Source organism: Sinohyriopsis cumingii, chromosome 4 (genome assembly GCF_028554795.1).
Source record: "Sinohyriopsis cumingii isolate HCF-2022 chromosome 4, ASM2855479v2, whole genome shotgun sequence".
NCBI lineage: Eukaryota > Metazoa > Mollusca > Bivalvia > Unionida > Unionidae > Sinohyriopsis > Sinohyriopsis cumingii.
In genome coordinates this window covers 98,239,208-98,259,939 of record NC_142964.1, presented here as the reverse complement: position 1 = coordinate 98,259,939, position 20,732 = coordinate 98,239,208, and the positions used below count along the sequence as shown (strand labels likewise).

The 20,732-nt window shown below is 32.6% G+C and overlaps 1 protein-coding gene across 5 annotated transcripts in view; it reads left to right on the top strand.

The window, feature by feature from the left end:
* LOC149801743 (aryl hydrocarbon receptor nuclear translocator homolog) overlaps window positions 1-12,457 on the top strand; it is a 101,304-nt gene extending 88,847 nt beyond the window's left edge. For all 5 annotated transcript variants that reach the window (XM_089956063.1, XM_089956062.1, XM_089956059.1 and 2 more), the window contains one exon: window positions 3,894-12,457. In XM_089956063.1, the coding sequence (XP_089812189.1) occupies window positions 3,894-4,099 (206 nt within the window). In that variant the 3' untranslated portion in view covers window positions 4,100-12,457. The remainder of the gene's footprint in view (window positions 1-3,893) is intronic.
* Window positions 12,458-20,732: the final 8,275 nt, after the last annotated feature.

Below are 20,732 nucleotides of genomic sequence, written 5' to 3'. Positions count from 1 at the left end.
ATCATATATTGGTGAATATAGCTTGAATAAGTTATAACAGTTCTAGCTGGAACAATGAACATTGTTAAGAGAAAATTTAATTGAGCTAAAATGTAAACTTTTCGGCAGTATGTGATGCAGGATTGCTCAAGACTTTTCCATCTCATATGCTCACCATGAAAAATCCATTTGCACCAACTGATGATGACTTTTAGGTAACTGTCAGAAAGGCATAATTGATGATATTCTATGGTTACAAAAATTACTTGCATCAAAAGTTGTAAACTCATGCAGCTGTGGCAGAAATGATTGACTAGTACCTTTGCTGCTGTTGCTACAGTTGATTAGTTGGTTGATTCAGTGTGGTTTGATTTTGGGGTTTTTGGTGATTTTTTTACAATATATTAGGTGGAGGAAGGACCCCAAAAGACCACCAACCTAAATTGGTTGATCTGTGACACAAACTCACTCTGTGAGATGTTTAAGTGACGTAAAAGCAAGCACCTTAGTACACTTGGGCACATAGAGCCTCTGTTGATTTGACGTTTATCTCCAACAGCTGAAGTTATTTAGACATGAACTCTCGGGGTTTCAGTAGATCAGTATGGCCTTTACACCATTTTCAGATGAAGAGAATCTATATATGGCAGAAAGTTTTACTGCTGAAGAAAATCCAAGTCCTTTTGAGACACCAAACACCACTTATGTAGAACCACTGACCTTCCACAAGTAACTGGCAACATTCTCATTAGCACACTGGAGGCAAGTAATCACATGACAAGCATCTTGTACCACTGCCATGGAAGCCCCTCAGATCTGTATCACAAGACAAGCATCTTATACCACTCTGTCATGAAAGCCCCTCAGGCCATAGGTGTAAGTCTCATATGAAAGACTAGAAGTGGGAGATAGAACCTGTGACAACTGGATTGAAAGTGCATAATGTTACTGCTAGGCCATCAGTGATGATGATGCTGTTGACAATGCAGTTAACTGCAATGACATTGATTTTATGAGTGCTCTGGGAAAAACGATTCCTTGACTTTCATCCATTTTTTCAAATCTATGATATAAAAATGTTTGACTTGCTATATTTTGTTATAACTTTATATATTAGTCTTGCAACAAGGCGTAAAAATAAGACATCGGTAACTGAAAAAGATGTTCTTACAAGAAATGATATAGTGTAAAAGTAGACAAATGATGCAACATCACTTCCACAGGCATCATTGTATTTTTTCTCTGACAGATCATAAAAGTTTACCAAAATATTTATTGGAAAAAATAATAACAATGAATCGTAGAATCTGACCACACATTTAAAGCAATACAAGATTTAACTATTATTCTAATCAAAAGCAGCATGCCTGAGAACACAGAAAAATAGCAAGACATATTGATCACTTTAGGAAACACAGAGTTTAGTAAGGATACAAATTCATGATTTCTGCATTAGAATAGAAATATCTATTATAAAATCTGTATTTATGGATGTTAAATTAGTAGGTATTAAGGGACTGATCAATGACATCTACAAATAATAAGCCACCATGAAAATCTGTGATTTTACAGTATCAGAGACATACTTGGCTGACAGACAAAGAAATAAAAGTACAAAAGACTGATTATAATGAATGAATATAAATAAAAATATGCAGTAGATTATATGATGTATATAAATTCAGTAGATTACCTTCAGCCAGCTGTCATTTAAATCACTTCTGTCCCCAACCCAATATTAAAATTGCTTCTACCGCCCACTAACCCATAGCCAGAAATTATGTTAAAAAATATACTTCTGTAGGGGGCAGTGTTTCTCGATTAAAACACATCTGAAGGTGGATCATAATTTTTTTAAATTGCTTCTGTTGTGGGTTGGTTGAATTTGAAAGTGCCTTCCCCCCGAGGGGTATATGTTTTATTGGAACAGCCCTAACTTGTCCTCAATCTGTTTTCTTTTTTACACCTTACTGCTTCAGATGATTGTAAGATTTTACCTTTCTTATTGTATTTTAAGTTTTTGGAATGGTAATGTCCATTTCTGAAATCGTTTTATTTATAAATAAATTCACCATGCTGTTTGTTCATTGACCATTCATTTCTGCTGAGCAATATATATCCATTTCTTTCCTTAGTTTGTAATAGTCTGCTTTAAAATAATTACACAGTGGTCACTCGACCTAAATAAGTTGTCATTCTTGATTTGTGCTGCATGTCATTCACTAAATTAAATTCAGTGTTGACAGCTCTTGATTTATTCTATATCTTGTATGTTTATGAACCAGTTGTTCCAAAATAACAATCTATAATACACTTCATGAATTTTTAACCTTTATCACCTCACGCATGCCATATTGACAAGTCTGTTTTGGGAAAATTAAAGTCACCTGTAATTGTTGCATGTCTTAAAGAGCCTTCTAATTTACTTACACTTGTCAGTAGGTCATTTAGATTCTCCACTGTTGATTATGGGCATTTTTAAATACATCCCAATAAAAGTTTATGATTGTCTTTCAAGTTAATTTTAACCCATACACTTTTTTGGAACTCACTTTAAATTTTAACCATGACTGATTTTAGTTATCATTTTACATTTACTAAAATTCCTCCTCCTCCTCCTTCAGGAAAACTATCTGGAAACATTTCATAACCACTTATTGCTGACTCAGCTTTGTTTAACTTAACTCTCGAGTTCTTCATAAAAACTTTGTTATCATAATAATATCAGGCATTACCTTTTAATTACTTATATAATGCAATTTAAATTTATCGTACTTATTCATAAAGATGTCCTCATTGGTAAAGATGCATTTAAGTTCATCAAACTTGCCTTTTTTTAGAATCAGAGTCATTTTAAAATCCTTTTCAACAGTAACAAAAGAACGTTGAATACTGATTTACAGTGTTATTTACATGATTACTGTTTTATTTACCTGCCCATGCACATCCTTACTGTTTTTCTGGACCACACACCATGAACTTAAATTTTGTCAATATTTCATTTTCATTCTTTTTGGCTTCTTGCAATTTCTTTTTGTAAGGTTCTTCTTGATCTCTGCTTATACTGTTTGTTACAATTTTTTCCCATGAATTTATTTCAGTCAGGATGGTATTTCATGAAAGATTTATTTGTTTTATTGTCAAGCATTATTACTTTTATCAGTCCAGACCTGGCCTCATTGGTGTCACCATTAGTTTCATCAGGTTTACCTATTCTTGTAAGATTTCTAACAAGGGGCAGCTGTGTCCCAAAGAAAGACACTTAGCACCCATTTCCTTAGCTTGATATGGCCCATAATGTTCTAAAAGTGCTTTTTAATGCCATCAAAAACAAAATCATCTTGTCAGAGATACTTTTGTATTGCCATTAATTCACAGATGATTGACTGCATTACAAAGTATTTATGAAAATACTGTGGAGTTTTTTTTATTCACAGATACTCGACTGTATCACAAGACATTTATAAAAATACCATTTCTTTTTTATTATGCATGCAACTCAACTATGTAGTTCATTATGTCAGGGATACTTCATTGTGCTGTGCTATATCAATTCCCATTTGTAGTCATATGAATTGAGTGTTGATGTGTTGTAGCCCCTAGCACATCTAACACTTGCTTCTTGTCATTACACAGGAAAGAGAACAGTCAGGAGACTGTTCAGAGAAAATTGACTCTTTTGTATAACAAATGTTTAAGCAAGAATTGCATGTCTTTGCTAATGTTTTATCTTTTGGTACTTTACATAAAATAGTTGTATCTTCCTTAAACTATTCACTTTTGTTTGATTCTTTGTTACCATATTGCCTTAAGTTCTCTTTTCTGTAGTAGCAGCTTTCTGATCATCTCAGACAAAGTAATTTCTCTGCCTTTCATTGAAAAGCAAGTTTTATCTCTCCAATCTTCCACTTCAGGCAATAATGCAGGGATGTGGCAGCCATCATCATGGCAACAGGGTGGTACAAATGATGGTAACCCAGGGCAACAAGGTCAGGCAGGCCCCCAGCAAAGTCAACCTGGGCAGCAACCAGAGGAATTCAGTGATATGTTCCGTATGCTTGATCAGCAAGGGCAAGAGTTCAGTGACCTATCAGGAATGTTCACAACATTTACTGATTAGTATCGTTAATTGGCCTTGTTGTGGCCATAATTTGTGCTTTATAATTCATATGTAACAAAAATGACTTTTCAGTCAGTAAGCAATATTATCATCCAGTCTGTAGCGTGAACATGACGTGGATTAGATTTCAGACATTAGTGGATTGCTTTCAATCCCAGCGTACAAGTTCAACTGGGGGACTTTGACTTTGAAGACCCAGATGGATAGTTCCACAATTGGTTCCTATTCTTTTTATTGTTTGCCCAATTGCTTTTCTGGGACTTGATGCTAAACACTCACAAATAACATTTCTTAAAACTACAGATAAATTCTATAAACACTGTTGGAGTTATGTGCAATCTGTTAAATAATTAGATATTTTCTGTGTGTCATCCAGTGGGTGGGATCTGGGCACACAGGCTAACGCGCATTTTGTAGCATAATCTAACCATTAATGAATTACTAGGTTTAGAAGATGTTATTAATTGACGTCAGTTGTTACACTGGAACTGTTACGTCATTGGTGGACCATATGGTTAGAAATCTAGATCACATCAAGTAGTCGGAGGATTGGAGAGATTTAAGGAATAAATATTTTAATTCTCTACTGGATGTGCGAGACAGGAAAAGATCGTATATTAATATATGGGACCAACACTTAATGGATGTATGTAATCTATAAATGACTGATTATGTTGTAACATTCACATACACATATTAGGTCAACATATTTTTTATACACATACAAAACTTTTAGAGCTTGCAGCCTTCATTTAAATTTTGTTTCTATATATTTAATGTAAATGTCCTGTTGGAAATTCATGCAGACATTTACTGTACTAATGCATTTCATTCAATAATTTCTGCCTGAGAAGTTCTGATGTATTCAGTTTTATTGGATCCTTTTCATCACCAGTGATTGAAGAGTTGGGCAGAAGGTGGAACAATCTAATTTTCATTCTTAGGCAACAGATCATTTTCAAAGAAAACACATTCCCCATTTAATGGGTAGAGTGTTAGTGCTATGAATTCTTAAACTGAGTTTTTATGTTACTATTGACGAGGGATCCTAAAAGAATATACACATTTTCGTGGTGCAGAGAAAAAAAGTGTACAGTTCACACAAAAAGTGTACTTATACAATATTACACAGTATATAGCTTTGCATTGTAGATTTTAAGAAATATTTTTCCAGATTGTTTATTGTTATTTACTAATAACTCTGACTTGTATATATCAAAGAAAATCAGTTTAAGTCATGCAGTTAATTACTTTTCAATAGTTCTTGTGTCTTGAATATTCATTTATGTTATGTATACATTAAATGTTTTGAAGTAGAGCTCGTTTTTAACTTTAATAAATGTGAAGAAGCATGGTCTATTACTAATGTTGACCTTTTGTCACTTCAGAAAAAGACATGACATAGCAGTCATAATGTCCATGCATCTATTCAGTGTCAGTGCTTTATTCGTTTTTTTAAAGTGCAATAGCCTGCTTTCATCAAGGGTTTGTCATTACATTTTGCCCACAAATACATCAGGTAGTGGGAGAGAGTGAACATCCCTAAAAATTAACAGCCAGGGATGTTGAATTTCAAGTCCATGAGGTGAAGTGGTTAAGGGGTTTACAGTGGGATGTATATAAGATATATACTGGCAGGGATACAACTTAATATATCATTGGCTGTAGAACGGTATTAGATATGTATCCAGGTTCTTTGTCACATCTATATGGAAGATAGATCAAGGCATGAAAGGTCAGGATCACAGGATGAATTGTTGCTTGGTTTTGTTCCCTTTGTTTAAAGGCATTGCAAACTGTATCTTCTGTTTCATGTTTTATCAGATTTATTTGCAGAGGAATGGAATGGTTAAAAGATTAGAGGTTGAGTATGGGGATGGGGGTGCTGCAGCAACATTATTGCAGGAAAGGTGATACACTTATCAAGTTTTCATATATTTATGTAGGATAAAAATAATTAGTAGACTGTTATGTTTTTTAATTTCTTTCTTCCAAAGATTGAAAGTGCCTGCCATTTTATGATATCTATCCATCCATTAGACTGTCTGTTACCAGTTTCGTTGTGCACAATAACTGATGTTCATCATATATAGTTCCCAAACTTTGTCGATGTTTTGCATGTGAAGTACAGAAAAACCCTATAAATTTTGGGCTCAAATGACAAGGTCATGGTGACTGAAACAGTGGTTTCTACACAATAAGTCTAGTTTTCCACCAACTAAAAGCCACCCAAGTTTGCAATTGGCTTGCATTTGGGTAGAGAAAAATCTATGGATTTTGTGGTTAAAAAAAGACAATGTCACTGCCACTAACTGAAAGAAGAAGAATGGTTTCTGAGTTACCAGATTTTTTGGGATGGCTTATATTTGCAGTAAGAGAAAAGCCTGTTGATTTTGGAATCCAAAGGTCAAAGGTTACTGTTACTGATTAAAAAATATATCTATATAATGATATTAGTTGTTCATCACATACTTGGACCAAACATTATGGCTGGCTTTCACTTGGGGTGAAGAAAAAGGCAGTTTGGGAGGGTGGGGATTAAAAAGGTCAAAAGTAAGGTCACTATCTGATAGAAGAAAAAGGGTTTCTGTACAAATATTTCATTTATTAATGACTGTTCAAGATTAGGGTCGATTTCTTTACATCATACTCATTCAGAGTTTCAGATCTTTTCATTCATTTAGTTATGCTTGCTTCAGTTGAGTCTGATAAAAATATTTAGTTCCTAAAGACTGCAAAGTTAGATTTGTGCATGGGGCAAACAAATCTTTCAGAGAAGACTAGCAGTTTTTTTTAAGGAAAAAGGAGTATGTTTTACTTTTGCAAATTCTTGAATGATATATTTTTGCATCAAAAATCAATTGTACTTTTAAGTTTCTTGACTAAAATGATTTTAAGATTGTGTGATTACAATTAGAAGTTATTGACATTCATTGATTTTTTTTCTTCTTTCTTTTTTTAATAAAGAATTTATGTTGCCATGTATACCAATTATTCATTTTAAGAATGTTGTTAGTGTATACATGTAAATTGTAGCATGTCTTTTAAATCATGTGTAATTGTTTGATATTTTAAATTTTTTAATGTATAGTGAAATATACAAACTCTTAGTTGACTTGGCCATAGGCCCAGTGTGCTTATGGTATGGTCCTCTTTGCATCATCCATCCATTTGTTCATAATAGCAATTTTCAGCTTCTTTTCAAACTCACTTCACAGAATTTGACCAAAATTTGAAAGAAAAAATCCTGGCATGAATATATTTAAAATTTGTTACAACACTTCTGATCCACCATCAAAGATGGACCCGATAACTAAAAACAGATTTTTTTTTTAATTCTCTTAAGAATTAGTACCAGATTGACAAAGCATTTAGGCATGAAAGGTCTTTCAGATTTGTTCAGATGTCCTGATCCATTGAAATAAATTTTTATCTATAAATTGAAAAATCTTTATAATGTACACTTAGGAAAAGAGCAATATAATAAGGAACACTCTAAGTTTATATTAATTTGATAATATAATTATATTTTTGTACACTAGTTTATAAAATAACAATGTCTTATTACAATCTTGTGAAAGAAGTGGCTTGTACAAAGGAAAATAGATGTGATGTAATTTAAAACTAATGCATTGTAGCCTCTAGGTTCAACAACTAAAAGCAGTTCTGATGAACACCAGTAAAGGTGTCCAACATTCTAAGTATCACTGCATATTTTTAATTTGTGCATGATAAAGTTTTTGCTGTAAGAAAAACATTTTCTTTTAAAACCCTTTTCCAAGCTAATAAATTTATTTGCAGAGAACTGTTGCTTAAAACTTGACCACATTTGTAATTATTGAATATTTTGAAGCAAGTTTGGTTTACAAAGAGTATGAAAGTTACTAGCACGTGACTGACATGTTGTTTATATCTTATCACATGTTTTGGGCATTAATTTAAAGCTTTTTACATATTAAGTACCATTACACACAATTCATTCTAATTTTTTTGTATTTTGTAGCTTTAAATAAATAAATAAGAAATTAATAACTGAATATGCTTTGCTCCTGAAACACTTCCAGATTTATTATTAAAGTAAAGAAACCTACAACCATAAAAAGAAATCCTAAGAAATTTAGTTGTCAATTCAGGCTGATACAATTATGGGACTCAAACCTGCAAACTTTCTGGTTTTGTTTCCATTGCCTCAACCATCAAGCCACAACAGCTCTATTGGGTGTTTGATTTCAAGGGTTTCCCAAGCAAGTCCGAGGAAATATGAAATCCAAGCTAACTGCTCGGATTAATTCCCATGTAATGCAAGTAAGCTATGAAAAACTTGTAAGCATGCATATCCACTACTCAGGTGAGCAATATCAAGCCATGTGGGCCTCTAGTTTTATTAAAGTATTGTCTTTTGAAGAAATAATAGATATTTTAAAACTCTGAGATGCTCAAGGTTCTCAATCAAACATTTAAATTATTGATTCAAAGGATTTTACTTTAAAATTTACCAAAGTGCACTGTATGTGTGTACAAGTACATATATGTATGTTTTGTATTGGGTTTGTTGTAAGCTTGTTTGAAGTTGTTCTTATATTTGCCTGTTGACATGTTCATGTAGCATAAAATGCATGTTTCAAAAAAATTCAAAAAAATATATTGGAGAGTTTTCAAAATAAAAAATAGAAAGGATAGTTCCAGTGAATATTATAGGAGACCTAATAAAGAAGACAATTTCAGAAGCTGTGCAGTCATTCCTTTTAACATGTTACATGTCTAACTGTCCACAAGTTTAGACATTTATATGTTGGCAAGGTCACTTAATATGCATAATGACACATTAGAACAATTGTGGCAATATAACACCAAAGGTCACTTATGAAACCACATCCCGTTTTGAGGGGATTTTTTGTCCCAGTTTTTTGTTGTCTACTTGGATACAGTGACCTAAATCTTTGCAACATTTGTCAGAAAAGTAGGTTACAGAATCTTACTTTTGTGCCAGAAAAAAACACATGGCAAACTATTCCTTTTGGCAAACTTTATTGATGGCAGTGTTTTCTTGTCTGTGTGGATGGAATGTAATCCCATTTTAAGCTTTAATTTCATGGCTTCTAAATATTTCTTTTTAGATACGCTGTGAAAGTAAAAACAAATATTGAAAATTACTTATTGAAGCTATAATGATGAAACTGTTGAAAAAAATGTTTCTTAAAATATGGATCTTACACTGTTAACATTGCAGAAACATAAATTATTGACTTGAAATTTTTTTCCACAGAAAAATGCTGAAATTTGCAGCTTTACCTCCTTTTTTCTTCTCCCATAAATAAAAAAGGGAAAAAATTAGGTTAGTTAAGCCCCACCTACAAATTATTTTGGATGTCAAGGTTGAGTATGTCAGTATGGGATTTAGAATGTAAGCTGACATTAGTTCCATGTACAGAAATTTTTTTGCAAGGTTCTCACAGTCCTTGAAAATCTTGTAGATTTTAGAATCAGGCTTGTCAGTAGTAGTGATGAATAATGTAATTATGCCTGTTTTAAAAAAATATGTTTCCCTGTAGTTTATGGGAAATATCTTGAATAAAAATTTTAAATGCTTAAAAAACAACTTTTGACAAGATTATTGTGTGTGTGTGTGATTTGGATTTTTAACGTAACTTTAAAAAAATTTCACATGAAGGTAAAATGACTGAGGCATGAACTATGCTTCAAATAGAGGTCATACTGGCTGTCACTCTATGGTTACTCAAAGCCTGTGACTTTCACACAATCTTTGACTTCTGAGAGTGGATAATGATAATAGTGTCTGAAGCAGATTTTAAGAACAAAGAAATTACTTCTTTGTTATGAAAAAGAATGTTCTTGTTTTTATTGTGCTTCATCTATTTAAGCCCTGTCACAGTCACAGGGGCACAAACTTTTTGCTTTCAAGATTACTTTAGTTTGAATTTATTGACTGTATGATAATTAAAGTTTACAGTGGCTACTGTAATTTGTTTAGTTGATTCTTTTTCTTCATTTTAAAGTTCACATTATTAGGAAAGCAAGACAGCAATCACTTTTCCAGTACTGGCATCGTTGTCATTAAGCAGTATAAGATTCTGCATCCTTTTCCTAAAGCCCTTATTAGCTTCTAATCATAATTGGCACATATTATGAAGCTAAGATAATCCATTCTGCCACATGCTTTCTTGCCTCATTGACCTTGGAGTTAGGCTCACTCATACAATTTGTGTTATGGTTTTATTCTCACTTTTACATTTGCTTATAATTTAATTTATTTTTAGTTTCTCAACTCCATCATAGATTTGGTTCATTATTAGAATTGTGAAGCCAAGACCATTTATTCTTTGACTTTCTCACATAACATTTTGACTTCTGGGTCATGGTCACATGTTTCTCAGCAGTGCTTTGATTATGGACTCAACTTGTTTCCCTTGACCTTCTTGTTTGATAAAATCATCACAGTTTTATTGGACACCTGGGAGGGTCTCATTGGTTAGTAAACCAAACATTTCAAGGTCAATGTGACATATAATTTTTGGAATGTAAGGGCAATGTATGTTTCAGGGAAAAAGATAAATTTCAAATGTTTTCACTAAAATGTTTAACTTTTACCCTTCATCTGTCATCTTGCCCTTGGTTTTACATGTGATAATATATTTTAATATATATTCATTTATAGTAAAAAGGACTTAGGTATAATGTACATTTCAGAGACACGACTTTAACCTGGATTTTAGATATAGTTATTTAATTGATCTTACAGTTATTAGTACAGTACCATCATGTTCATGATCTGACTACATTAGCAACAGACATGTATGTATATTTCTCTTTGTGCATACATATATCGTGCTACCCTTTAGAGTTCTTTTGGTTGGAATTTGTAAATCATTTCTTGTTTTCTGATTCAAGTATTCTTCATAATTTACTTTTGTATCTGATCCAACACCAGGAACAAACTCTGAACTATTCAGTGTAGTGTTTCAAAAAACATATCCATGAATTTCAAAATATTTATGTCAGGTACAGTTGGCAACTGGAGGCCTCACTCACATTGTTGTAAAGTTGTATTTAGCATCTTCAGAGGATTTATTCACAATTAATGTCAATTTATCCATCCAGTTCTTGCATTTCAATACACCTAATGCATCCAAAATATCATAAAGAAGTTGTGTCATATCCCTAAACTGCATTTTTGTGACTTGCTTTCAGGATATTTTTTTTTCAACATTGCTAAATGTGTCTGGACCTAATGTCAATATCAGTTTACCAAGTGGTACACACATTGCATCATACTTGTGTTGTGCACCAAAATCTGGGTCTCTGTGACTTATCTGTTAGGTTTTATTCAATCTTGTGTACAAATTCTAAACTTCAGAGAACTCTAGTTCAAGAAAACCTAACCAGTGTTGACTTGAATATTGACTTGAATGGTCAAAAAAAGAGAGGATCTTACATGAGTGCTCATTTCAAACGAAATGGATCAAATAATGTATTTTTGGCTAGCCTTGGCACTCAAACGATTTTTATTGGACAAGTTCCATAAGTTTTATTTTAAATGAGTACTGATGTGACATTTTGTTTGTTGCATGATGAAATACTGATTTTACTTACCCTTACATTTGGATGCCTTTGGTTATTATGCCTTTCATTGGATGATTTTATGTCTTGAGGTGTTATTACATGTGTCAGTATATGTAAATTTTGACCTGTATATATAAGCATTGTCATATGATTAAATGGTCTTTTTGCACAGTTAAATAAAATGTTCTTCCAATACAGTTTTGAAATAATTAACAAAGTAGCTATTTCTAGTGTTAAGTAAGTTGTGAAGGAATTGGAAAGTCCATATGTGTATTATTTTCAGTTCGCATAGCAATCAGTGGTTGATTTAATTCAGAGAGGATCAATGCCACCATATTAAATTTGACTTGTATTATGGTCCTTAATTGACACATGCATAATATTATTGTCCTTGATGAAATTTTAGCAACTTTTGTACAAGAAATTTTTGAAATGTATACATTTTGTTACTGTAGTAAAAAATATATTCAAGCAAAGGCAGATCATTTAAGATATTTACATCACAAAAGATTGTCTTTTGAATACTGCAATTTCAGAAATGGACAACTGAACTTATCTATGTCTGCAAACAACAAGTTCTTGATATTGTAATATACTCCTGCATGTATCATTGTTCTCATCCATTTCAAGAAATGTTAAATTTTGAAGTGTTTTGTTTATCATTGTCTACACATCAAAAAAGTATCCAAAATTATATTTGTACTAAAATATGTCTAATATGATATTTATAATGTAAATGCATGTAATAAAAATGTCATTAAAATCTTCAGAAATGATTATATTTGTTGCTTTTAACCAGGGACTAAATTCATCCAATAAGGATGGAATACTGTAAATTCATTATTTTTCTTGGGGCACCAATTTTTATGGTTTTGTGAGGTAAGCTAAACCACAAATTTAAGGTCTTAATGAAATATAAACCAAGCTGTTAATAAGCACTAGTGGTTCGTATCGCAGTACTGTTTCACTGTACCAGTATTTTGGTAGTTTCCATCAGCAAGGAATGTATGGAAATTCCAGCATAATTTTGTTACAAATTTAATGATAGTAACAGGATGTTTTCATTATACATAAAAAATAATTAAAACATTAATTTTTCTTTGTACAGAACAGTAGTATTTGTCACAAATTAATTTTGAACACTATCTAAAATAAGTATAGTTATGATCGTTTTAATCGTGTTTAACACCTGTCAAATGGGATGTTGTGAAAGATATTTAAGTTAAATCCAAACATTTGGAAAAAAACAGGATTTTGGCGTTAACCCAATATCATCAGGAAAGCAGTTGTTTTTTGTTTTAATTTTATATAATTTCTAATATCAACTAAATATTTTCTCTTTCTCAGGTAAGTGTATTTTATGTTTACTCTGATTAATAACACTTGTGTGCTGACAACCTACTCAAGTTAATGTACATTGTAAGTTGTAGGCTTCATTGTCAAGCTCTGTAATGTCAACACAATATCATAAACATGGTCTTGGCTATAGTTTAAGATTATTCATCACAGTCTTTAGATCACAACTTATGTGACGATTAACATACGCATAGTAAATTCATCTATTATATGGTACTACCCATTTAATGGGGGGGGGCTGCAATTTTCTTTTAACGGAGATATTTTTTATCTCAAGTTAATTTTTTGGAAATAATAAACTGGATATGTTATTTATTGTGATTGCAGCAGGATATTTTTCCAACTATTGACAGAATTTTGTTTTTTAAGACCGTGACAGGCCCCTGCCCAGGAACATTGAATTGTTGGTCCATAATTTGTATATTCAGAAATAACATGTTTGAAAATTGTTTGCAGTACCCAGCTCTGTTTAACACACATACAATCGTACATCGTCTGGCATATATGATTATAAAGCTTTACTCGTTTGTTTTAATAACTACAATGCTTTTAGGTCCAAACAATATATATCGTGACAAGTTGATGAAAGATGAGGAACAATGGAAAAATTATTTTGATTTAATTTGCATGCCAAGATTCATGAACTTGAGAGCTCTATATTAATGTTTTGCATCTGGTGCTTTAATAAAAAATTAAATATCACATGTCATTTACTTCCCAAAGCATATATTACATCCATTTATAACATTTGAAAACTGTTAAGCAATTAAATGAAATTTGGAAATATCAGAGAAATGTTGAGAGTAATGAAGTTAAAGAAAATAGAAAATCAATCACAGTTTGCACCTTTCTTATGCACTTGTATCATTGAATATTGCTAATCCTTGCTGATACATCAAAATATCTAACATTATGTTTATATCACAAAAGTACTGTATTATCTACTGCCGGACACTGTTCCATACTGACCAGATATATTAATGTGAATGTAATTACCATGTCTGCATCAAACATTAGTTCCATGAATTTTAGAAAAGTCTCTGCATGTGCTTTTCAGTATTCCAGTGAGGTAATGGAACTAAAGCATATTGTTAATGACTAATTATGTTTCATATATTTAATTAACTACTGAATAAACAACAGGTCAGTCCCACTTTTTCAGCAGGTACAAGGTATTATGTCAAAGTAGATCTTTACTGCCCTTCTAGTAGTTTAATTGAGGAAACATCTGGGCTGTAATGGATAAATCCATGGGTTGCAACTTAACCTTGCATGTGGTTAGCAATATGCTTTGAAAACATAAAAGAGTGCTTGCACCTTCTGAACATAAATGGGCCAATGCATCATGTACAAAGTACACATGATATCAGATTCTGGTCAACAGATAGACTCTGTATCATCAATTTCACAATGGTAGATTTAACTTAAAGTTTTCTGCATTTTGACCAATGTGTCAAATATTGTGACAGTTGAGAAAGTGAAAATCAATTTCAACAGGAAGGTTTACATGTGGAAAAGAAAGAAACTGCTTTGAAAAGTTTGGTTTGCTGCCACTGGTGTTAATTCTTAATCCCAAATTATCAAGAGTTTTATGTTTTGATAGTGGTTTTTAAGAACACAGAAGAAAAAACAATTGTTTTTTATTGGACGTAAGTTGTTAGGATTTTACCTGTTCCCCATCATCACCATCTGACCAGATGTATGGGGCATTACTTTAAAATTATTTTCCGTCCTGATTTTTTACTTATGTTCATTTATTTAAACCCAACACACACATTCACACAGACAAATGCACTCACAAATGTTGTATAAAAAGAACCACTTATTTACAACCCCACATTGCCTGTTTGATGTGAAAGTAAAGAAAAACCAAGAAATCAAACCAAAAGTTGACAAAAGGGTCCATTTTTTCTTAACCTCATCACTTCTTCACTTTGGCAACATTTTTCCAGCCTTTTGTATGATGAAGCAGCTTTATATAACAGGTGAGATTTGTGAATTTTGATGCACAACGTGATCTGTATATAACATTTTGAGAGCAAAATTAGTTGATAAGATCATCAATTTTTATTTTCTATAAAGACATCTTTTATGTATTTTAAAATTTGGATTGTAAGTTTGGATCCATTCTACAAATAATTTACAAAAATGTTCAGTACATGAATAGTCATAGAATAAGTGCTTTATTTGTTCTGTTACCTCCTTAAATAATGTGTATTTATCTCTGCTTAATTATTTTCAAAAACTGGTTTGTGGCAATATTTCTATGTAGAAATTTAAAATTAAAAGCTGATCAGTTTTGTCTTTTGTACAAAGTTTAGCAAAAACAAAAGGGTTGGTCCATTCATTCACACCAATGTGCAATTCTAGCTGCCTGGACCACATTGCATATTTACCATTTAGCTATTGTATCTTGGTTATTATTAGATATGTATAAATAAATGTATTTCATTGCTCTTGCCTTAATGAGCCAAGTTTTGTTGAGTATTCATGGAAAGTATTTCCATTTTCAAAAACTTTTAATTTTTCACTTCACTGAAATTTTTTAAATAAGAGCAAACTACTGTATAAAATTATTAGTTTGTGTTTCATCAAAATTTAATAGAGATCCTTGTGCAATATAAGGATGTTTAATAAGTACAACACCATTTGTTTCCACCTTTTGTATGGTTTAAAATTGTATATAGTTACTAAATTAATATCTTAAGTCACATATTCCTAAATGACAATTGATATTTTTAGTTGTACAAGTAATTTCTATTAGTTTGGTGTTTCCTAATTTTAATAACAGCATATCTCCAGATTTTCAAAATATTTGTTCAGAAACCAGTTTTTGCCAGAAATCGTCTTGGACACATGGTACTAATGATATGGAAAAATGGTAACCAGCCTGGAAATGGGTGAACATAAAATAGAGTATATATGGGTTAGGCTGACCATGATTGGTTAATAATGTAAGTTATGTTGTAAGAAAACTAATCTTTTGAGAGCTTATCCTAGTTGTAAGTGAAAAAATAGAGACATTGTTCTATTGATGGAATTTCAGTCCTTTAACAGTCTTGAGTTTGGAACACTCATTACTAAAATTAGCACCTGACTCGTTGGTGCAGAATTGAAGGCACATGTTTCAAACACATGCAGGTCCAGAAAATGCTGTGGCTCTTATCCTTTCCTCTACAAAGAAGCTGACATCCAGGATTCATTTATACTGATAAATATAGGTTTGATCATGAGCACTCAAAGAATTTTAAGTTATTGAATTTTTAATATCATGGTGTTTGCATAGGTTTACTATGGGAACTGAATTAGTACCATGAGTCCTATAGACAGCCACAGCAATACAGTGTCTCCACATATGCAGGTGCAGTTTACTTTGCTATGAATACAATCACATGGTTCTATTTGTGGATAACAAGCAAAATTAATACATTTTGTAAACCACAGTAACTTTAGGTACGATATTAAATGCGTATTCAGATATATCAACTGTTGCCAAGAAGGGGTGAACAGTGTGTAGATTTATCTATGGTAGGTGGAGTTTTTAGCACTTTGGTTTCTATCTAAGTGATGCATATATACAATTTATACAATTTACCATTTATAGAGTAATTACAGTAAGCAATATGATATTTCCTAATTGTGTTTTGAAACATAGTGATTCAGATATGATCACAGAGCTCTTTTCCACTGTGCTTAATGGTGAAGACCTCTCTGACTTTGCATTCCTCAAATTTCTTTCAGCGAGTGTTTTGAAAGTTCATATTTTGCATTTTAATGGACTTATGTCTACTTTACTTTAGTTATAAATTATATATCGAGGGGGGGATTTTAGGTAATTTTTGTCATTTAAATCTCTTTTTCTGTAATAACATGTACATATAGATGGTCACCTTGACCTTTTACTCATTAATTATATATGACAAGGCTGGTAATATTTTTCAGCATTTAATTGAAGAGCGATAAATGGTGATATTAAAAAAGATGATTCTTATAAGACAGCTATTTAAATGTTGCCTGAAATGCATCATTGGTCTTTAGGTGAAGATGAACTTGCAGTATAATGTAATATTCACAAATGTAATCTTTTGACAAGCAGGACTATGCACATTGCTTATTTATGTATTGAACTACTATTCCTAGGGCTGTCAGGAAAATCAAGGGTGAATATAGGACACACGGTACTAATGGTATGGAAAAATGGGAACCAGCCTGGAAATGGGTGAACCTAAAATAGAGTATATATGGGTTCGCTGACAATAATTGGTTAAAAATGTTAAGTTATGTTGTTGGAAAAAGAATCTCTGAGAGCTTATCCTAGTTGTAAGTGAAAAAAATAGAGACATTGTTTTATTGATGGAATTTCAGCCCTTTAACAGTCCTGAGTTTGGAACACTCATTACTAAAATTAGCACCTGACTCTTTGGTGCGGAACTGAAAGCACCTGTTTCAAACACATGCAGGTCCAGAAAATGCAGTGGCTCTTATCCTTTCCTCTACACAGAAGCTGACATCCAGGTTTCATCTGTACTGATAAATATAGGTTTGATCATGATCACTTAAAACAATTTTATTTTCCATCCTGATTTTTTAATATCATGGTGTTTGCATAGGTTTACTATGGGAACTGAATTAGAACTGTGAGTCCTCTTTGTTCCATACAAGGGGCCTAATCCAGGAAAGTTTTACATAACACATGAATTAATACAAGTGGCTCATATTTACCCCCACTTCCTTAAAGAGAGCAATAATAATTTCATTTTACCCTCAGTTTTGTCACCCCATGTAAGCTTGAAAAATAATGTATTCAGTTCTTTTTCTATATGTTGTGGAGGACTTGATAGAGCAGCAAAAAGATAGATATATTCTGGCAAAATCAAGGATTTTATCAAAGTAATTTTTTCAATAACGGACAAATTTCTTATGCTCCACCAGCTGAGCAATTTTTTACTTCTGTCAACTTCGAAAAATAATTAAGTTTAACCATATCCTTCAGAATCAAAAATAAATCTACTCACAGTAATCTAAAATTGGCAATTGACCAGTTAATATCAATCTTGGGCAGGGGGGGGGGGGCATATTTTTTCATTAGAAAGTTTTTTTAATTTCCAGTCTAAAATGCTTATGATTTAAAATCATTGCAGTGCAGGCTGATACCAAAGCAAAGTTGTTTAAAATCTGCATGGTTGTTTTCAAGGTCAAAAGATACTTGCTTTTAAAAAAAGTGTCATCAGCATATGGCCCTAATTTCAACTCATATCTTTATGGAAAATGCCTGTAATATTTGTGATTTTTGAAAAAGTTCTAATGCAAGAAGTTCAATTCCTATCATAAATCAGTAGGGTGCTAAAGGGTCTCCTGGTGACAGCTTCTCACCAAATTGAAAAATGGGGAGAAATTACCATTATTAATCACTACAATTTTATTTATTGCAGAATACTCTCAACCACTGACATTGATTCCCCTAAGTTAAATAAGTCCCATTCAACTGTTTCAAAAGCTTTTTCGAAGTCTATCAGTAAGAGAATACCAGATTCCTCAAGACACTGCATCCTCTAAGTTAAATAAGTCCCATTCAACTGTTTCAAAAGCTTTTTTGAAGTCTATCAGTAAGAGAATACCAGATTCCTCAAGACACTGCATCCTCTAAGTTAAATAAGTCCCATTCAACTGTTTCAAAAGCTTTTTTGAAGTCTATCAGTAAGAGAATACCAGATTCCTCAAGACACTGCATCCTCTAAGTTAAATAAGTCCCATTCAGCTGTTTCAAAAGCTTTTTCGAAGTCTATCAGTAAGAGAATACCAGATTCCTCAAGACACTGCATCCTCTAAGTTAAATAAGTCCCATTCAGCTGTTTCAAAAGCTTTTTTGAAGTCTATCAGTAAGAGAATACCAGATTCCTCAAGACACTGCATCCTCTAAGTTAAATAAGTCCCATTCAACTGTTTCAAAAGCTTTTTCGAAGTCTATCAGTAAGAGAATACCAGATTCCTCAAGACACTGCATCCTCTAAGTTAAATAAGTCCCATTCAACTGTTTCAAAAGCTTTTTCGAAGTCTATCAGTAAGAGAATACCAGATTCCTCAAGACACTGCATCCTCTAAGTTAAATAAGTCCCATTCAACTGTTTCAAAAGCTTTTTCGAAGTCTATCAGTAAGAGAATACCAGATTCCTCAAGACACTGCATCCTCTAAGTTAAATAAGTCCCATTCAACTGTTTCAAAAGCTTTTTCGAAGTCTATCAGTAAGAGAATACCAGATTCCTCAAGACACTGCATCCTCTAAGTTAAATAAGTCCCATTCAACTGTTTCAAAAGCTTTTTTGAAGTCTATCAGTAAGAGAATACCAGATTCCTCAAGACACTGCATCAAGTCAAACAAAATTTCACCAATGAATCTCACTTTCATAAAACCATTTTGATTGTCGCTAATAATAAAACTGAGGAATTTTTTACCCTATAAGCAAATGATGCCGAAGCAATCTTGTAATCTACATTAAATAATGAAATTGGTCTTCAATTTTTAATGAATTGTTTGTTTTTATCTTCCTACAGAAATGCAAGTAATGATTCCCAACAACTGAAATTCTGAAAAATGTTGCACATCATATCCAGCATTTAGAGACCTAACAAGAAAGCCACCTAGATCTTTCCAAATGAATTTGTACATGGTTCCCATGCTTTTCTAACGATAAATTTCCAAGGGTTTTCCAGGATGAAACTAATTTTTTCAAGGTTCACATATGACCATTACTGAATGGAATAAAGGAACATTTTAGATTGTAAAACACGCATTTTCTAAATCTAAAGATGTTTCTCTTTCAAGACTCTCCAAAACATCTAAGTCAAAAGAGATGATCTTGCACAAACCACAAAATGTATCACATGAAACAAGTTTGATTATATTCCTATAAATTGGCATGTAAAGTCATTTCAATGTACAGAATAAAAATTCTAACATTTTTTTGCTGACCTGCATTATGTTGTCAAGTGGGAACAACATGACGAACATAAATTAGTTTTGTTTCCTTTCTTTTTCAAACCTATAATTCTAAAGAATTCCATCACTGCTTCCATCCTCGATAAAAATCAAGTCTCAATCGTGTCTTTACAAGGACGATCAAGACTGACTTTTTTGCCAAGTTAGGTCACTGATATTGCATTTAGCAGTTGCTAAGGTAGAGGAAAGGTTGGAAAAGGTTATTCCCTCTGCCCATTAAGGGGCTCAGCTGATATTGCAGCATCCACCATCTTTTGATGTAATTCACCCAAACTATTAAGAGCTTATTGGCCTCTCACTGAGACCTATGATCCCTGAGGTCAATAGACCAATAATGGTCTTACTGCCAGGAAGCTCTCAAAGTTGATCAAATTCTGCTCAGGGCTATTCCATTTAAACATACCCCTGGGGGGAAGGCACATTCAAAAATGGGTGACCACCCATAGAAGTGATTTTTTTCTACCACCACCAGTCATGGCAGTGAATTTTGGACACCCATGGCCATGCATCTTTTGATATGACATGGCACAGAATAGATTATTGTTTATTGATGACCATGCATGGAAGTTTTTTTATTTTGCTGTCCGTGGGGTAGTGGAATAGCTCTCACAAGTCATTTAAAGGGTTTTGAAAATTTTGTAATGGTGGCCATATTTAAAGGCAAACTGACCTCTTTTGTACAGATTTGAGAGCCACTC